This window comes from Poromitra crassiceps (genome assembly GCF_964638095.1).
Source record: "Poromitra crassiceps genome assembly, chromosome: 5".
NCBI lineage: Eukaryota > Metazoa > Chordata > Actinopteri > Beryciformes > Melamphaidae > Poromitra > Poromitra crassiceps.
Genome location: NC_139642.1, coordinates 64680606 through 64699973, shown reverse-complemented (window position 1 = coordinate 64699973; position 19368 = coordinate 64680606). Strand labels below are relative to the sequence as shown.

Below are 19368 nucleotides of genomic sequence, written 5' to 3'. Positions count from 1 at the left end.
CGTTCCCAATTCTATGTATTAAATTCCAAAAAACGACCCTCAACATTTGGGAAGGCTAAGCCACACAACTAGTTCGTTATAATCTAACGTCATGCTTCGAAGGCGACTTTACGACGATGAGGACGGTGAGGACTCAATCACAGCAGGTCTCCGCTGATAGACTACCACGGAGATCTCTTACAGGCACAAGCACCTTTACGCCTCCTCCTGACCAGGCGTAATATTTACGACCGGTCTTAGTGAGAAAAAGGCTTACGCCCTATTGGTGCAACCGGCGTAGCTGTTAGGTGGTAAAGTTACGACCGGCTTAGCTTAATACCAGTCATAAGACCACTTGGTGCAACTGGCCCCTGGTGTTTGGCACATCCGTGTTTAATGACCTATCTAAAAGGAATTCCCCTGCACTGCGCTGCAGCGCGGACAATAAATGGTGCGCTCAAGTGCAGCGGGGTGCTTTTGCGCTAAGAGTTGGTTAAGAGATGCTTTTAGGTGCTCTTAAAATTGCATGCACGCAAATAATTTGCAGGCGTTTAGCGGAGGAATACGGTAGTCCTACGGTTGGGAGGAAATGTAGTGCCGAATGAGAGGGCTGTTTGACGGTAAAGTAAAGCGCTGAAAATTGTCAAAATAGAGCATACATGTACACTGATATTGATTTGTTTAGGTGGGCATTGTTTTAGGTGGCTAAATTATGTTTTAGTTCCGGGCCCCCTGTACTAGAGAGACAGAGCTCTGGTGGCTGCTGCTTCAGAGTGCTGGGTCTCGATACACGGTGTGCTCAGCATCCAGAACGCTTTACCTATTTCAGTTAGTGTATGGAACTAGCTGATAGGACCCCACTTCAAACAAACCGAACTCTCCCTTTAAGACACTGTCCACCGACACTTGTCTTACAACCGTAAAACAGCCTTCAGTAATGTTTATGGAGAAAAGTAATTATTATAAACAGTCACCTAGTAACAAATTATAATGAAGTACAAAAGAAGCTTGACTGCAATACATTGAAAAATGCAAAGCCAAATCTGACAATATTCACAATAGTTGAACAGAGATTGAAAAACATGTAGTATAGTGTAATATGCAACTCAGTTGCATATTATTATATTATTATTGTATATATTTACACTTTACTTTTACACAGTTGCAGCAACTGACATACTTTCAGATGCATGTATTGTCACAGCCATTGCAGTTAAAAAAAATAGTAGAGCAAAACTAATAATTAATTTCTTGTTTTAGTGCACTGCTTATGATGACGTGATGGATGTACTCTTTAGTAAAATGTCCTCTATCTGTGTTGACTTCTTTGAGCTGGATGACTATGAGAGGCTTGAGCTATGTTTCAGGAGGGGAGTCTTCCTCATCACAATTGTATCTGTCAAGCATGGGAGCAAAGACAGAACTTCTGTTTAGAAATGGATGTATTGGTTTTATATTGCTGCTGTCCGGCCCATTGCTGTGTTACGACTTGTATTTTAAATGTATCATTGTTGTGTTGTTTATTGTTGTGTTTTATTACTGTGTCTTGTAAACCCATGGGGGTTGGGCACCTAGAGTGCATGACATGTAAATCAATCAATCAATCAATCAATCAATCAATCAATCAATCAATAAGCAGCTAGTTATTGGTGAATATGTGCACCTTAACACAAACTTTTACCAAAACACTCTGCTGTGTTACCAACTTCTCAAACCACTTACCTTCTTTATGCTGGGTTTGGAAACCACTCCTTGCATAAACTGGTCAGATTCCTTTTTGTAGGCCACTTCAAAAGCATTCTCCTCATAACCACAACTCTGAAAGACAGCCAGTCAAATGTTGAGACAGAGCTCAGCTTGTCAGCCTCAAGCTTTGCTTCTGTCATACAGGTCATACACCACAAATGTCCTTTGAGGAATACGACCATGTTTGATTACATTTCAATCAACGTGATCATGTATGAATGAATGAATGTGTCTAATCCTCCCTGATGCTGCCAGATTGTTTTTTTTCACATAACCATCTGGGAACGAGTCGTTCGGGCAGGAACTTTAAAAAAATCCCTGGCAGGTGATTGGATGAACCATCTGTCTATCATGTCTATCACGGGCTTGCTCTCGCTGGTGTAAATGGTAAATGGACTGCATTTATATAGCGCTTTTATCCAAAGCGCTTTACAATGTGCCTACATTCACCCATTCACACACCGAAGGTGGCCAGCTGCCCCGCAGGGTGCTGGCACAGCTATCCAGGAGCAATTTGGGGTTCAGTGTCTTGTCCAAGGACACTTCGACATGCGGACTGGAGGAGCCGGAGATCGAACCACCTACCTTCTGATTGGTGGACGACCCGCTCTACCTCCTGAGCCACAGCCCACAGCCCACACACCTAAAGCCTGTCTGGCTGCCTCATTATTATTAATTAATACACAGGACAAGATGTTACTATCCCTTGTGCCAAAATCCGAGGAAAAACACATTTAGAAGCCCAATCCAGAATAAAACAAGCTAACAGGCTAACAAACTAATAAACAAGACACAAATCACCAGTTACCTGCCCTAGCCAACAGCAGTATGAAGCATGTCATTGGGGTTTTCAAGTGGGCACCTTCCTTCACCGACGTTTCGTTAAGTTAGGCCCACGACACCTCAAGAAGGCTTAACGGTGTAATCCAGCGTCCTGGAAACACCCCCCTCCATGCTACCACCGCACAACTGCATATTACCTCACTATCTAAGCCTAGCTATCCAGGTCGGTTCGGTATGACATTCCTGACTACACCACCACTGTCAATGATTCAGCCCTGTTGATGCGGACCGTTAATCATGACCAACAACAAACAATCCCTAACTACACCACCACCGTCAATGATTCAGCCCTGTTGATGCGGACCGTTAATCATGACCAACAACAAACAATCAATCTGACCTTAGCGAGCTCCCCAGCTAGCATGTTTCCTCCTTATCCACAGCCATTTACTTGCTCGTTCTGCTGCCTGAGACATGTTGCTAACCGCAAGTTTCAGGCTCCGTCCCCGAATGCCCAACTCAGTTAGTAAAGCAATAACGGACTTTGCCACAAAACCACGGCAGCCCACCTCTACAGGCCGCACTCGAGCCCTCCAACCTCGCTGCTCTGCCTCTGCTGCCATTTCAGCATACCTAGCTTTCTTGCGCTCATAAGCCTCCTCAACTCGATCTTCCCACGGGACTGTGAGTTCGATAAAATAAACTCTCTTCTCTACCTCAGACCACAGTAACAAGTCCGGACGTAGCCGGGTGCTAACTATATATGCTGGGATGACTAGCTGTTCATTCAAGTCAACCCTCATTTCCCAGGCTCCACCTACACTTAGCTGCCCTAACTTGTGCCTGACCTTAATTGGTCTAATCTTTTCTCCCTCACGTACAAATTTGATCTGTCTAGTCTCTTTGCTAGCAACTAGAGAATTTACTTCTAGCCGCTTTTCCTCAACTGCAGCCGCCAAACATTTCAACACCTGGTTGTGACGCCAGGTGTATCGCCCCTGGGAGAGACTGACCTTACACCCTGACAGTATATGCCTCAATGTACATACACTAGAACACAACGGGCAGGCACCATCCTCGCCCAACCACTGATTTAAGTTCTGGGGAGATGGCAGCACATCATAAGTAGCCCCTAGAATAAATCTAATTCTGCTGGCCTCCATGCTCCACAACTCTCTCCACTTCAACTTTCTCTTCTCTACACTCTCCCAGTTCACCCACTGCCCTTGCTTTGCCTGCGACACTGCCTTAGTACATCTTACTGCCTCCTCTTGCCTATGTACTTCTTCCATCTTCCTCTATTCTATTACTGATGCCTTGTTCCACACAGGTTTCCCTATGCACAACCCTAAGCCTCCACGCCCATGCTGCACCTGACCTATGATATCCCTGTGTCTAAGAGCTGACTGTGCTTGCTGTACTGCCTCCTTTGGGTTCCACTTCCTCCCTGTTTTAACTGTGGGCGCTACACTCCTAACCACTGGATCCTTTGACTGAGTCAGAGTCATTTCCAGTCTAACCTTAGCACACTTGAACTCCTCTGTCAGGCTAGATAATGGCAATTCCAATATGCCTTTCCCATATAAGGCTACACTGCTTAGGCAGCGTGGGACTCCGAGCCATTTTCTAATGAATGAGTTAATCATCCTTTCTAGCTTTTCTACCTTTGAAAGGGGAACCTCATACACTGTCAGTGGCCACATCAACCGAGGCAACAATCCAAACTGCAAACACCACAACTTTAACTTTCCTGGGAGCCCTGACTTGTCTATACTTGAACTACCTTGAATCATTTCCTGCCTCACCTCCTCAAACTGTCCCTTATCACTGAGACTTGCATCATACCATCTTCCCAAACTCTTGACTGGTTTCTCTAACACTGTAGGCACCACCTCATCATTTATAACAAACTTCTTACCTACTACCCTCCCTTTAATGATTGAAATACTCCTGGACTTACTTGGCTTCACTTTCATTCTAGCCCACTGCAGATTACTATTTAACTTATCCAACAATCTGCTAGTACATGGAGCGGTTGACGTCATAGTCGTCATGTCATCCATGTATGCCCTAATTGGAGGGAGCCGCAGCCCTCCCTGCAGCCTTTCTCCACCCACTACCCATTTTGAAGCCCTAATAATGATCTCCATTGCCATGGTAAAAGCTAATGGGGAAATTGTACACCCTGCCATAATGCCTATCTCCAGCTGCTGCCAAGCTGTAGTGTACTCTGCTGTGGTAAAGCAGAGTTGAATATCTAAGAAGTAGGCTTTAACTAAGCTCTTTATACTACCTGGCACTCTAAAGAAATCAAAGGCCTCCCATAACAGACTATGCGGCACTGACCCGAAAGCATTAGCCAGGTCCAAGAATACTACATGCAGGTCTCTCTTCTCACGCCTAGCTGACTGGATTTGGTGCCAGATCATGCTGGTGTGCTCTAAGCACCCGGAGAAGCCGGGAATTCCAGCCTTTTGCACCGAAGTATCTATTAGCCTATTCTTTTCTAGATAACTAGACAGCCTCTGTGCCACAACACTAAAGAAAACCTTCCCTTCAACATTAAGTAGACTGATAGGTCTAAACTGACTTATCTCTAACGAGTCCCTTTCTTTAGGAATGAAGATTCCCCCTGCTCTACGCCACGCCTTAGGAATAACCTGCTTCTTCCAGACTACCTTCATCAGCTTCCATAGAAACTGCAACACATCTGGAGCACTCTTATAGAGTAGGACCACTGGTGGTTCAGATTCAAACCTATAGAGCCCAAGTCACGCCCTCTTCCGGGTTAGGCATACGAACCAAGGGATTTCATCCGCCATTTTATTTTCCATAAACATTTCGTAAAATGCTTATAAAAATAGTTTTACTTGGGCAAACCAAGTGATTCAGATATATTTAGAATCAGGAGAGACCATAGAAGGTTTCACTTTTTTTTTTTTTACCTTTTTTAAAGTGAAAGATTTTACTTTCACTTTAGGGCTGTCATGATACTACAAATTCTAACTTTGATACCAATGCCCAGGACAATATCGATATATCGATACTCCATACCATTTTCAATACGGTTGCAAAATGTATGCGTATTGTATTTTTGTGTGTGTATTGATTCACTTCCAAGTCTAGTTTTAGTTAACTTTGACGATGCGTTCTCTAAGTTTAGTTTATTTTCATTTCGATTTGTTGATTTTATTTGGTTTTTGGTTAAATCTTGGTATTTTCTGCCTGTATACAGGACACAATTTGTGTACATGTATGCACTGAAAGTTGATTCTTATGATTTGAGTGCATTGATTGTTATACTACCTACTCTGCTCTGAATTTTGGACATAGTTGGATAGCCATCCATAACGTTGGATAATTCCTAGATTCCTACACATCCCTAGATTGTATACTTTTTCATTGATAAGACAGAAAGCACTTGCAAGATTTACATGTAAAAGAGAAGGGAGGCCTGGATCTTTGTGGCTAACATGGAGCCACTGACCGTGGTGTGAAGGTAGCTGGCCATCTGCAGCAGACACTCGAGGGTCTCCGTCATCTGCTCTCTGCGGAGTGTGTGGAGTCTGCTTTCCCCGGGGGAAGCACTCTGCTCCCACTCACGTATTGTGGCGTTCAGAGCCACGGACGCACACTGGAGAACACTCATCCCTGGAGACACACACGCACACGCGCACGCACGCACGCACACACGCACACACACACACACACACACACAACACAGTGAGACTGTGTTGGTAGTGACAGGGAATAGCTAAACAGACCCTTTTTTGAGAACGCTTTACTTGAGGGTGCAGTATGACAACTGACATGACACTGGCTTTACCATGCCATGACACCTGTGATGAACATGACATGACACTGTCATAACCATGACATGACACTGTCATAACCATGACATGACACCTGTGATGAACATGACATGACACTGTCATAACCATGACATGATACCTGTCATGAACATGACATGACACTGTCATAACCATGACATGACACTGTCATAACCATGACATGACACCTGTGATGAACATGACATGACACTGTCATAACCATGAAATGACACCTGTGATGAACATGACATGACACTGTCATAACCATGACATGACACTGTCATGAACATGACATGACACTGTCAGGTCTGTCATGAACATGACATGACACTGTCATAACCATGATACAACACCTGTCATGAACATGACATAACACTGTCATAACCATGACATGACACCTGTGATGAACATGCCATGACCATGACATAACACCTGTCATGAACATGACATGACACTGTCATAACCATGACATGACACCTGTCATAACCATGAAGGGGCATTATGAATGTTTATGACTGTTGTCATTAAGTGTCATTGGGTAAATTATGTCATTGTTAATGCAATGTAGACATGGTTAGAGATGCCTCTCAACTTACGACCAAGACAACATAAGCTGTCAATGTCTTTGTTATGACAACTTGACTTTATCCAAGACACTGTAATGGGAATGCAGTAATGACATCTTAATGAAAGGTTCAAATTGTACTACTGTACTTGAGGTCAACGAAAACACTCATTTAACAGTGTAATTGCACTTGATGGCATCTTAATTCATGCTATGTCATGTTTATGACAGGTTATGTTGTCTTGGTTAATGTCACTCTTGTCAACTTCATTGACAAGAGTGGAGCTGCCTGCCAAGAATCATGCCATCTCTTGTTCCCAGTCACAGCAGATAAGTAGCTAAATAAAAACCCTGTATCAGACCCATGGTCAACAATGAGACACAAAGTGAGGTTCCAGTATCTTTTGAGATGAAGAAATAGATGAGGTTACAGTACATACCATATTAAGAAATAGATGAGGTTACAGTACATACCATATTTATCAGTGGCTTCAACATCAACGTACACACCGTCTTTCATCGCATGTTTCAGAACCTAAAACAGAACATAGCATAATAGTAAGTTTACAGACATATAGGCTATGAACAAAAATACCTACAATATACTGAATTCAAAAGATACTGTACGATAGACCAATAGATTTTTGTCCTGCAAGTTTCTGACTGTAACATTACACACGCTTTGACATGCAAAAGAGTTGCATAAGAATAAATTTCATAGGAATACATTTTTATCATCTGAGTCATGTCAAATTACAACAATTTGAATGGTTTCAAAAACCAACTGAAAAAATAGTTGCTGAGTAACTTAGTGCAGTGTAGCCTATAGCTTGGAGTCTGGGCTGATATTAAGATTATGTTTTTGTATTATTATGTCTTTTCTTTGATCATTTTTATACTGCTATGCTTAATTGGGTGAGTGATCAACTCTGATTGATCTGTGCTGTATGTCTTGTTTCCATAAGACCAGGAACCATGATGTAAATAAGTGCTTTGCACTTTCTCATGTTTCTATCTCTTGGATGCTGTCTTTTATTATCCTCAATAAAATTATTCATTCATTTATTCATTCATTCAACCACTGATGGATGCCATTGTTTGAGTTGTAATGATGAATGTACTGACAAAACTGACTTTAAACCATAATGACTGGTTAAGAAAGCTAGAATTGGGCTTCATCTTTGTATACCTGAAATACTTGCTCCTTTTCTGAATCCAGGTGTGACATTGTTGGGCTTTGGTACGAGCATGTTTGGTTATTAACATATAATGATTAATAATAATAATACAATTATGAATATTCATAAAATACGCTGGGTAAGGCCAATGTACATCTGGAAAGGCCATGGCATCCCCTCAGTGATGCCACGGCTGCGTCACAGGAAGTCCTCTGGTCTTGTCCAATGAGAGACCAGTGTTTGGATTCAAACCAAATCTCGCACCCAGGTGAGATTTGCAATACTTGTGGGTGTTTGCCACGGTTTCCATTGTTCTTTGTTTCAATGCTGGGGGAAGAGTTCAGGTGAAGGATTCTGGCTTTAAGGGTTCTACACACCGGGGCAACGGCAAAGAACTAGTGGCAATGAAGGCAGACTGTAACGTCGCCTCACATCGCCTCAGCCTGTGCCGGTGCCAAAGATGTGCACTTGAACACACCCCACTATTCATAGCTTTCAAGGGGCGTTACGTGCTGCCGGGAACGCCCACCTGACGGTCAAAAAAAAAACTTGTTCATTCCGCTGCCAGCCGAGTCGACTAGTTTCTCACGCTGTGTTTGTTCAGCCGTTTGTACACACGTCTTTGCGGTCAACATTTCATCAAAGGTAAGCTCAAGTAACGTTACAATAATGATTAAAATACCCCGTTAACGTTACTTGAGCTGACTTTGATGAAATGTTGGCCGCAAAAACGTGTGTACTTTGATGGTAGAAAAAAAGCCATTTGCCCTCCCCAGCGACTGAACCACGTCTAATCGCACAAATCCACAACCTCCTCCAATGTGAATTTTCTTTCTCCGACGGGATTCTGTAAAAGCACAAGCCAGGCGTGTCTCCTCATCGGTTAGTGCAACCGATAGCACAACAGGTATCCGGCATTTTGGCTGAACAAACACAGCGTGAGAAACTAGTCGAGGCGGCCAGCGGAATGAACAAGTTTTTTTTTGACCGCCAGGTGGGCGTTCCCGGCAGCACGTAACGCCCCTTGAAAGCTATGAATACAGCCGACAGTTAACTAGCACGTCCTAGGATGAAACAATGCAGTTAACTAGCACGTCCTAGGATGAAACAATGCAGTTAACTAGCACGTCCTAGGATGAAACAATGCAGTTAACTAGCACGTCCTAGGATGAAACAATGCAGTTAACTAGCACGTCCTAGGATGAAACAATGCAGTTAACTAGCACGTCCTAGGATGAAACAATGCAGTTAACTAGCACGTCCTAGGATGAAACAATGCAGTTAACTAGCACGTCCTAGGATGAAACAATGCAGTTAACTAGCACGTCCTAGGATGAAACAATGCAGTTAACTAGCACGTCCTAGGATGAAACAATGCAGTGTGCCAGCGTTTGCCTAGCTAGCATGTCACCACTTAAAGTAAACCGTTTCCTAATATAGCTACTTAATGCAGGCCTCTCTGTGTTTAGCCCATGTAGGCCTCTCTGTGTTCAGCACATGTAGGCCTCTCTGTGTTCAGCACATGTAGGCCCCTCTGTGTTCAGCACATGTAGGCCTCTCTGTGTTCAGCACATGTAGGCCTCTCTGTGTTCAGCACATGTAGGCCCCTCTGTGTTCAGCACATGTAGGCCTCTCTGTGTTCAACACATGTAGGCCTCTCTGTGTTCAGCACATGCAGGCCTCTCTGTGTTCAGCACATGTAGGCCTCTATGTGTTCAGCACATGTAGGCCTCTATGTGTTCAGCACATGTAGGCCTCTATGTGTTCAGCACATGTAGGCCTCTCTGTGTTCAACACATGTAGGCCTCTATGTGTTCAGCACATGTAGGCCTCTATGTGTTCAGCACATGTAGGCCTCTATGTGTTCAGCACATGTAGGCCTCTCTGTGTTCAGCACATGTAGGCCTCTCTGTGTTCAGCACATGTAGGCCCCTCTGTGTTCAGCACATGTAGGCCTCTATGTGTTCAGCACATGTAGGCCTCTATGTGTTCAGCACATGTAGGCCTCTATGTGTTCAACACATGTAGGCCTCTCTGTGTTCAACACATGTAGGCCTCTATGTGTTCAGCACATGTAGGCCTCTATGTGTTCAGCACATGTAGGCCTCTATGTGTTCAACACATGTAGGCCTCTCTGTGTTCAACACATGTAGGCCTCTATGTGTTCAGCACATGTAGGCCTCTATGTGTTCAGCACATGTAGGCCTCTATGTGTTCAGCACATGTAGGCCTCTATGTGTTCAGCACATGTAGGCCTCTCTGTGTTCAGCACATGCAGGCCTCTCTGTGTTCAGCACATGTAGGCCTCTCTGTGTTCAACACATGTAGGCCTCTCTGTGTTCAGCACATGTAGGCCTCTATGTGTTCAGCACATGTAGGCCTCTCTGTGTTCAGCACATGTAGGCCTCTATGTGTTCAACACATGTAGGCCTCTATGTGTTCAACACATGTAGGCCTCTCTGTGTTCAGCACATGTAGGCCTCTATGTGTTCAACACATGTAGGCCTCTATGTGTTCAACACATGTAGGCCTCTCTGTGTTCAGCACATGTAGGCCTCTATGTGTTCAGCACATGTAGGCCTCTCTGTGTTCAACACATGTAGGCCTCTCTGTGTTCAACACATGTAGGCCTCTATGTGTTCAACACATGTAGGCCTCTCTGTGTTCAGCACATGTAGGCCTCTATGTGTTCAGCACATGTAGGCCTCTCTGTGTTCAGCACATGTAGGCCTCTATGTGTTCAGCACATGTAGGCCTCTATGTGTTCAGCACATGTAGGCCTCTCTGTGTTCAGCACATGTAGGCCTCTATGTGTTCAGCACATGTAGGCCTCTATGTGTTCAGCACATGTAGGCCTCTCTGTGTTCAGCACATGTAGGCCTCTCTGTGTTCAGCACATGTAGGCCCCTCTGTGTTCAGCACATGTAGGCCTCTCTGTGTTCAACACATGCAGGCCTCTCTGTGTTCAGCACATGTAGGCCTCTCTGTGTTCAGCACATGTAGGCCTCTATGTGTTCAGCACATGTAGGCCTCTATGTGTTCAACACATGTAGGCCTCTCTGTGTTCAGCACATGTAGGCCTCTCTGTGTTCAACACATGTAGGCCTCTCTGTGTTCAGCACATGTAGGCCTCTATGTGTTCAGCACATGTAGGCCTCTCTGTGTTCAGCACATGTAGGCCTCTATGTGTTCAGCACATGTAGGCCTCTATGTGTTCAGCACATGTAGGCCTCTCTGTGTTCAGCACATGTAGGCCTCTATGTGTTCAGCACATGTAGGCCTCTATGTGTTCAGCACATGTAGGCCTCTCTGTGTTCAGCACATGTAGGCCTCTCTGTGTTCAGCACATGTAGGCCTCTATGTGTTCAGCACATGTAGGCTTCTCTGTGTTCAGCACATGTAGGCCTCTCTGTGTTCAGCACATGTAGGCCCCTCTGTGTTCAGCACATGTAGGCCCCTCTGTGTTCAACACATGTAGGCCTCTCTGTGTTCAGCACATGTAGGCCCCTCTGTGTTCAGCACATGTAGGCCTCTATGTGTTCAACACATGTAGGCCTCTATGTGTTCAACACATGTAGGCCTCTATGTGTTCAGCACATGTAGGCCTCTCTGTGTTCAACACATGTAGGCCTCTATGTGTTTAGCCCATGTAGGCCTCTATGTGTTCAGCACATGTAGGCCTCTCTGTGTTCAGCACATGTAGGCCTCTATGTGTTCAGCACATGTAGGCCTCTCTGTGTTCAGCACATGTAGGCCTCTCTGTGTTCAACACATGTAGGCCTCTATGTGTTTAGCCCATGTAGGCCTCTATGTGTTCAGCACATGTAGGCCTCTCTGTGTTCAGCACATGTAGGCCTCTCTGTGTTTAGCCCATGTAGGCCTCTCTGTGTTTAGCCCATGTAGGCCTCTCTGTGTTCAGCACATGTAGGCCTCTCTGTGTTCAGCACATGTAGGCCTCTCTGTGTTTAGCCCATGTAGGCCTCTCTGTGTTCAGCACATGTAGGCCTCTATGTGTTCAGCACATGTAGGCCTCTCTGTGTTCAGCACATGTAGGCCTCTCTGTGTTCAGCACATGTAGGCCTCTAAGGTAAAGTAAAGGTAAAGTCCCACTGATTGTCACACAATGTGTGAAATTTGTTCTCCGCATTTGACCCATCCCCTGGGGGAGCGGTGAGCAGCAGCGTGCGCCGCGCTCGGGAATCACATGGTGATTTAACCCCCCAATTCCAACCCTTTGATGCTGAGTGCCAAGCAGGGAGGCAAACAGGTCCCATTTTTATAGTCTTTGGTATGACTCGGCCGGGGATCGAACTCACGACCTCCCAGTCTCAGGGCGGACACTCAGACCACAAGGCCACTGAGCTGGTTCTGTGTTCAACACATGTAGGCTTCTCTGTGTTCAGCACATGTAGGCCTCTCTGTGTTCAGCACATGTAGGCCCCTCTGTGTTCAGCACATGTAAGCCTCTCTGTGTTCAGCCCAGCTGGCCACTCCCAACAACATTAATTGAACGTCTAATAGCCTACATAACACACTGTCATGTTGACAATGTGATCATGTGGCGTCCCAAAATCAGCCATGTGTCATCCAGGATGAATCACAAAGCCAGTTCAGTAAGACAGTTGAAATATTTAAAACACTCAAAGTACACGGTATAATTACAGGATGACATGAAAACACAAGCTCTGAGGAGCTGGGGTGCCTCACAAAACCGGCTAAGTCAGTTTTTGCCAGAGTTGTTTGTCTATTCACAAACTTTGCTTACTGAGTCCACTGAAAATTACGGCGTTTTGACGCTGATATAAATATACCTGAATTACGAGTTAGGGTAATTAGGTTTTTCTTTGTAGGATTTGGGTTGCCAGTTAGGATTATTAAATTAATCTTGAGAGGAACCAAACTTTGACATGTTCTGATCTGGTGAATGTGGCTTTGTATCATCACCCCCCCTTCCCACCCACACATTAGAAATCAAAGTTCTTACCTCCAGAACCCGGATGTAGCCCTTCTCAGCGCTGAGGTGGAGGCAGGTCTTTCCTGAGCCGTCCCTCTCATTGACACTGGCTCCTAGATGGATCAGATCTGCCACCATCAGGTGCTGGTTGTGCTTGGCAGCCAGGTGAAGGGCAGTCTGGGAACAGAAGGCCCTTAACAGTAAACTACCACTCGTCCATTAGGAGACATCATCATGCTAATTTGCTTGCGATCTTGCTTGTAAAATGTGTTCAAAGTGTCTGTTCAACTACAACACTGTCATTCTGTAGCATCTGTCAATGTGGCAGCAGTAGTAGTACCAGCATGCCTTTAGATGTTGAATAGATGTTTATATCTACCTGCACGGTGCAGGCTGCACCACCGTTGAAAACCAGTGTAAATGAAGCACACCAAAACGAAAGATGGCGCCATTCATTCCCTCAAGGGATTAGTGATTTTCCAGTTGCAATAATTAATCCAAATTCAACCAGTGAGAACTTGCACTTGATTTTTTTTTACGTGAAATGTGCTTACGCTACAATCCTTTGGCCATTCATTTACAAAGTATCTTCTCATCTAAGGTAACAAAGTAACTTCTAATCTTCTAAATCGCAAATGTAAATAGCAAATAGTAAATGTGTGCAGGCCAGGCCTTACCAAAAAAGCACTTAGGCAGCTACAGCTCATTCAGAATGCTGCTGCCAGAGTTCTACCAAGACTAAGCGTCTTTGAGCATTAGGAAAAGCGCTATATAAATCCCATGTATTATTGAGAAAGCTGGACATATGCCAGTGTGTCATACAATTGATTTCAACATGCTGTTACTTGCTCTGCTATTGCCGCTTTATTATTATTATCATTATGATCATTATGATCATTATTATCATTATCATTATTATTATTATTATTAATAACAAATTATTGTTTACACAATTATTTTTATGTTATACTGCATTGTGTTTCAAAAGTAAAGGGGCGTTTTTTCTGTTAATAAATAAATAACTAAATAAATAACTAAAGATGAGAATTAAACAATAGTCTCTGTAATATGCAATATGCTATCACAGGAAGTGATCATATATGACTCTTAATGGGATGCACTTGTAAAAATTCTTGGCATTCTTTGTACATTTTTTGTTTGACTTGCAATTAGTAATTCATGCAATTTTACTTAATTTCATCATAATTCTTTAGAAAGGTTGCCATAAATCTAAGCGTTTTTGGTTGCAATAAAAAAAAAGAGAGAAAAATCCTCGAGGGGCAGATTTATACAGTATAGAAATGATACAGGAACAGCCCATAAATTGTTTTTTCTTACCATCCCCTCAGAGTCTTTGAGATCCAGGTTGTTGAGTGTTGCCATCCTTTTGGCGATGGCGTAGCTCAGCGCCCTCCTGCCCAGACACACCACTCTGTGGAGAACTCTGGAGGGAGAAGAACACTGATCAGACACACCACTCTGTGGAGAACTCTGGAGGGAGAAGAACACTGATCAGACACACCACTCTATGGAGAACTCTGGAGGGAGAAGAACACTGATCAGACACACCACTCTATGGAGAACTCTGGAGGGAGAAGAACACTGATCAGACACACCACTCTGTGGAGAACTCTGGAGGGAGAAGAACACTGATCAGACACACCACTCTGTGGAGAACTCTGGAGGGAGAAGAACACTGATCAGACACACCACTCTGTGGAGAACTCTGGAGGGAGAAGAACACTGATCAGACACACCACTCTATGGAGAACTCTGGAGGGAGAAGAACACTGATCAGACACACCACTCTGTGGAGAACTCTGGAGGGAGAAGAAAACTGATCAGACGCCTGCAGCTGTATTACCCTGTAGAAAGATATTTTTTTTATCATAAAGGAACACCCTAAAATCCAAAATACATTTTGTAGTACTAGGGTAGTTATCCATCTAGATAACTACCCTGCCTTAAGGCACGCGCAAACAGGTGCGCAAGCGTAAATAGGGGATATCGCCTGTACAATGGTTTTTATATCTTATTCTTATGTTAACTTGATGTTTATCACAAACTAATGTCAATTTGTCTTTGATACTGACTGGCTTATTAGACGTTTGAATTTTTAAAATTAGTGCAACAGAATGTTGTCTAACATGTTCCAGTACTGTGGGCCGTCCCATTGTACTGTGTAGTTCACTCCTCACAGTACTGTGAGCCGTCACATTGTACAGTGTAGTTCACTCCTCACAGTACTGTGGGCCGTCACATTGTACTGTGTAGTTCACTCCTCACAGTACTGTGATCCGTCACATTGTACTGTGTAGTTCACTCCTCACAGTACTTTGGGCCGTCATATTGTACTGTGTAGTTCACTCCTCACAGTACTGTGGGCCGTCACATTGTACTGTGTAGTTCACTCCTCACAGTACTGTGGGCCGTCACATTGTACAGTGTAGTTCACTCCTCACAGTACTGTGGGCCGTCACATTGTACTGTGTAGTTCACTCCTCACAGTACTGTGAGCCGTCACATTGTACTGTGTAGTTCACTCCTCACAGTACTGTGGGCCGTCACATTGTACAGTGTAGTTCACTCCTCACAGTACTGTGGGCCGTCACATTGTACTGTGTAGTTCACTCCTCACAGTACTGTGAGCCGTCACATTGTACTGTGTAGTTCACTCCTCACAGTACTGTGGGCCGTCTCATTGTACTGTGTAGTTCACTCCTCACAGTACTGTGGGCCGTCACATTGTACTGTGTAGTTCACTCCTACCTTTTTCAAAGCCACATCTTAAGAGCATTCTTGCTGCCTTGTTTATTGTGATCTGTACTCTCCTCATATCTGTCTGAGCTGCATTACCCCACACCGCACAGCTATGATTCATGTGACTATAGAGGCTATGAGATATTACCTTAAGACTGTCACCCAATTCACCCAACCATACCTGCCATTTTCATCACTCTTTTAGAAAGATCTGTAGTCTGGGCTGTCCATGAGAGATTGTTTTGTATTTTAACTCCCAATAATTTGACTTCTGAAACCTCTTTAATTTGAACACTGCCTAAAACGGTCTAAAACCGCCTATGTTTCAACCTTCTCAACAGTGACGTTTCTTTTGTAAAAATATGTATATTTGACTTTAGGGTGATGATACAGTATATCAGTGATAATCAAAAACTTTTTTTTTTTTTACAGTGCACCTGAACGTAACATGCAAGATACCCGCTGAATAAGTGTCCAAATGTTCATGTCATTCTGGCCAATACTCCACTTCTGTTATTGTATTTCAGTATGGAATATGGAATATCTTTCAATAATCTATGATTTAGCTGCTAAATTGTCAAATACCGCCGTCTGCCCGCTACCCAGGCACTTATGTATGTATTAAACCTAACTAACTATCCGGTGTGCACAACATTGTCAGACTAAACTCCGGCTGACACCCCAAAAACCTACAATCCGCTACAGAAAAATGTATATTGTTTGTTTATTAACTGGCCCCTCGCCTTCTATCATTTCACGAAAGTGGCCCCCGGGCAAAGCAAGTTGAGTATCCCTGATGTATATCGTATCTGTTGACTGAGGTACAACAGGCACAGTAAATCAACTTGTATACGTCACTATATACTGCATGGCAATGCTGCAGTAGATGAATCTCTCCATTCCACCATCTTCCTTCCATCTTACATGTGCTCTTTGAGATGCCTGTCATAACCACCTACACCCTGAACATCTTACATGTGCTCTTTGAGATGCCTGTTATAACCACCTACACCCTGAACATCTTACGTGTGCTCTTTGAGATGCCTGTTATAACCACCTACACCCTGAACATCTTACATGTACTCTTTGAGATGCCTGTCATAACCACCTACACCCTGAACATCTTACATGTGCTCTTTGAGATGCCTGTCATAACCACCTACACCCTGAACATCTTACATGCTCTTTGAGATGCCTGTCATAACCACCTACACCCTGAACATCTTACATGCTCTTTGAGATGCCTGTCATAACCACCTACACCCTGAACATCTTACATGTGCTCTTTGAGATGCCTGTTATAACCACCTACACCCTGAACATCTTACATGCTCTTTGAGATGCCTGTTATAACCACCTACACCCTGAACATCTTACATGCTCTTTGAGATGCCTGTCATAACCACCTACACCCTGAACATCTTACATGTGCTCTTTGAGATGCCTGTTATAACCACCTACACCCTGAACATCTTACGTGTGCTCTTTGAGATGCCTGTTATAACCACCTACACCCTGAACATCTTACATGCTCTTTGAGATGCCTGTCATAACCACCTACACCCTGAACATCTTACATGCTCTTTGAGATGCCTGTTATAACCACCTACACCCTGAACATAAGAAACATGTGCTCTTTGAGATGCCTGTCATAACCACCTACACCCTGAACATCTTACATGTGCTCTTTGAGATGCCTGTCATAACCACCTACACCCTGAACATCTTACATGCTCTTTGAGATGCCTGTCATAACCACCTACACCCTGAACATCTTACATGCTCTTTGAGATGTCTGTCATAACCACCTACACCCTGAACATCTTACATGTGCTCTTTGAGATGCCTGTCATAACCACCTACACCCTGAACATCTTACATGCTCTTTGAGATGTCTGTCATAACCACCTACACCCTGAACATCTTACATGTGCTCTTTGAGATACCTGTCATAACCACCTACACCCTGAACATCTTACATGCTCTTTGAGATGCCTGTCATAACCACCTACACCCTGAACATCTTACATGCTCTTTGAGATGTCTGTCATAACCACCTACACCCTGAACATCTTACATGTGCTCTTTGAGATGCCTGTCATAACCACCTACACCCTGAACATCTTACATGTGCTCTTTGAGATGCCTGTCATAACCACCTACACCCTGAACATCTTACATGCTCTTTGAGATGCCTGTCATAACCACCTACACCCTGAACATCTTACATGTGCTCTTTGAGATACCTGTTATAACCACCTACACCCTGAACATAAGAAACATGTGCTCTTTGAGATGCCTGTTATAACCACCTACACCCTGAACATAAGAAACATGTGCTCTTTGAGATGCCTGTTATAACCACCTACACCCTGAACATCTTACGTGCTCTTTGAGATGCCATATGTCATAACCACCTACACCCTGAACATCTTACGTGCTCTTTGAGATGCCTGTCATAACCACCTAAACCCTGAACATCTTACATGTGCTCTTTGAGATGCCTGTTATAACCACCTAAACCCTGAACATCTTACATGTGCTCTTTGAGATGCCTGTTATAACCACCTAAACCCTGAACATCTTACATGTGCTCTTTGAGATGCCTGTTATAACCACCTAAACCCTGAACATCTTACATGTGCTCTTTGAGATGCCTGTCATAACCACCTACACCCTGAACATCTTACATGTGCTCTTTGAGATACCTGTTATAACCACCTACACCCTGAACATCTTACATGCTCTTTGAGATGCCTGTCATAACCACCTACACCCTGAACATCTTACATGTGCTCTTTGAGATACCTGTTATAACCACCTACACCCTGAACATCTTACGTGTGCTCTTTGAGATGCCTGTGTCATAACCACCTACACCCTGAACATCTTACGTGCTCTTTGAGATGACTGTGTCATAACCACCTACACCCTGAACATCTTACATGCTCTTTGAGATGCCTGTGTCATAACCACCTACACCCTGAACATCTTACATGTGCTCTTTGAGATGCCTGTTATAACCACCTACACCCTGAACATCTTACATGTGCTCTTTGAGATGCCTGTCATAACCACCTACACCCTGAACATCTTACATGCTCTTTGAGATGCCTGTGTCATAACCACCTACACCCTGAACATCTTACATGCTCTTTGAGATGCCTGTGTCATAACCACCTACACCCTGAACATCTTACATGTGCTCTTTGAGATGTCTGTTATAACCACCTACACCCTGAACATCTTACATGCTCTTTGAGATGCCTGTCATAACCACCTACACCCTGAACATCTTACATGTGCTCTTTGAGATACCTGTCATAACCACCTACACCCTGAACATCTTACATGTGCTCTTTGAGATACCTGTCATAACCACCTACACCCTGAACATCTTACATGCTCTTTGAGATGCCTGTCATAACCACCTACACCCTGAACATCTTACATGTGCTCTTTGAGATGCCTGTCATAACCACCTACACCCTGAACATCTTACATGTGCTCTTTGAGATGCCTGTCATAACCACCTACACCCTGAACATCTTACATGCTCTTTGAGATGCCTGT

General features: G+C 44.0%; 1 protein-coding gene across 2 annotated transcripts in view; it reads right to left on the bottom strand.

The window, feature by feature from the left end:
• The window catches only part of LOC310777613 (uncharacterized protein), a 33878-nt gene that overhangs the window by 3162 nt on the left and 11348 nt on the right, over positions 1-19368 (bottom strand). For both annotated transcript variants that reach the window (XM_083637986.1, XM_083637987.1), the window contains exons 6-10: positions 14374-14479; positions 13066-13212; positions 7378-7438; positions 5996-6159; positions 1702-1797 (exon numbers count right to left, since the gene is read on the bottom strand). In XM_083637986.1, coding sequence (XP_083494112.1) covers positions 1702-1797; positions 5996-6159; positions 7378-7438; positions 13066-13212; positions 14374-14479 — 574 coding nt within the window. The remainder of the gene's footprint in view (positions 1-1701; positions 1798-5995; positions 6160-7377; positions 7439-13065; positions 13213-14373; positions 14480-19368) is intronic.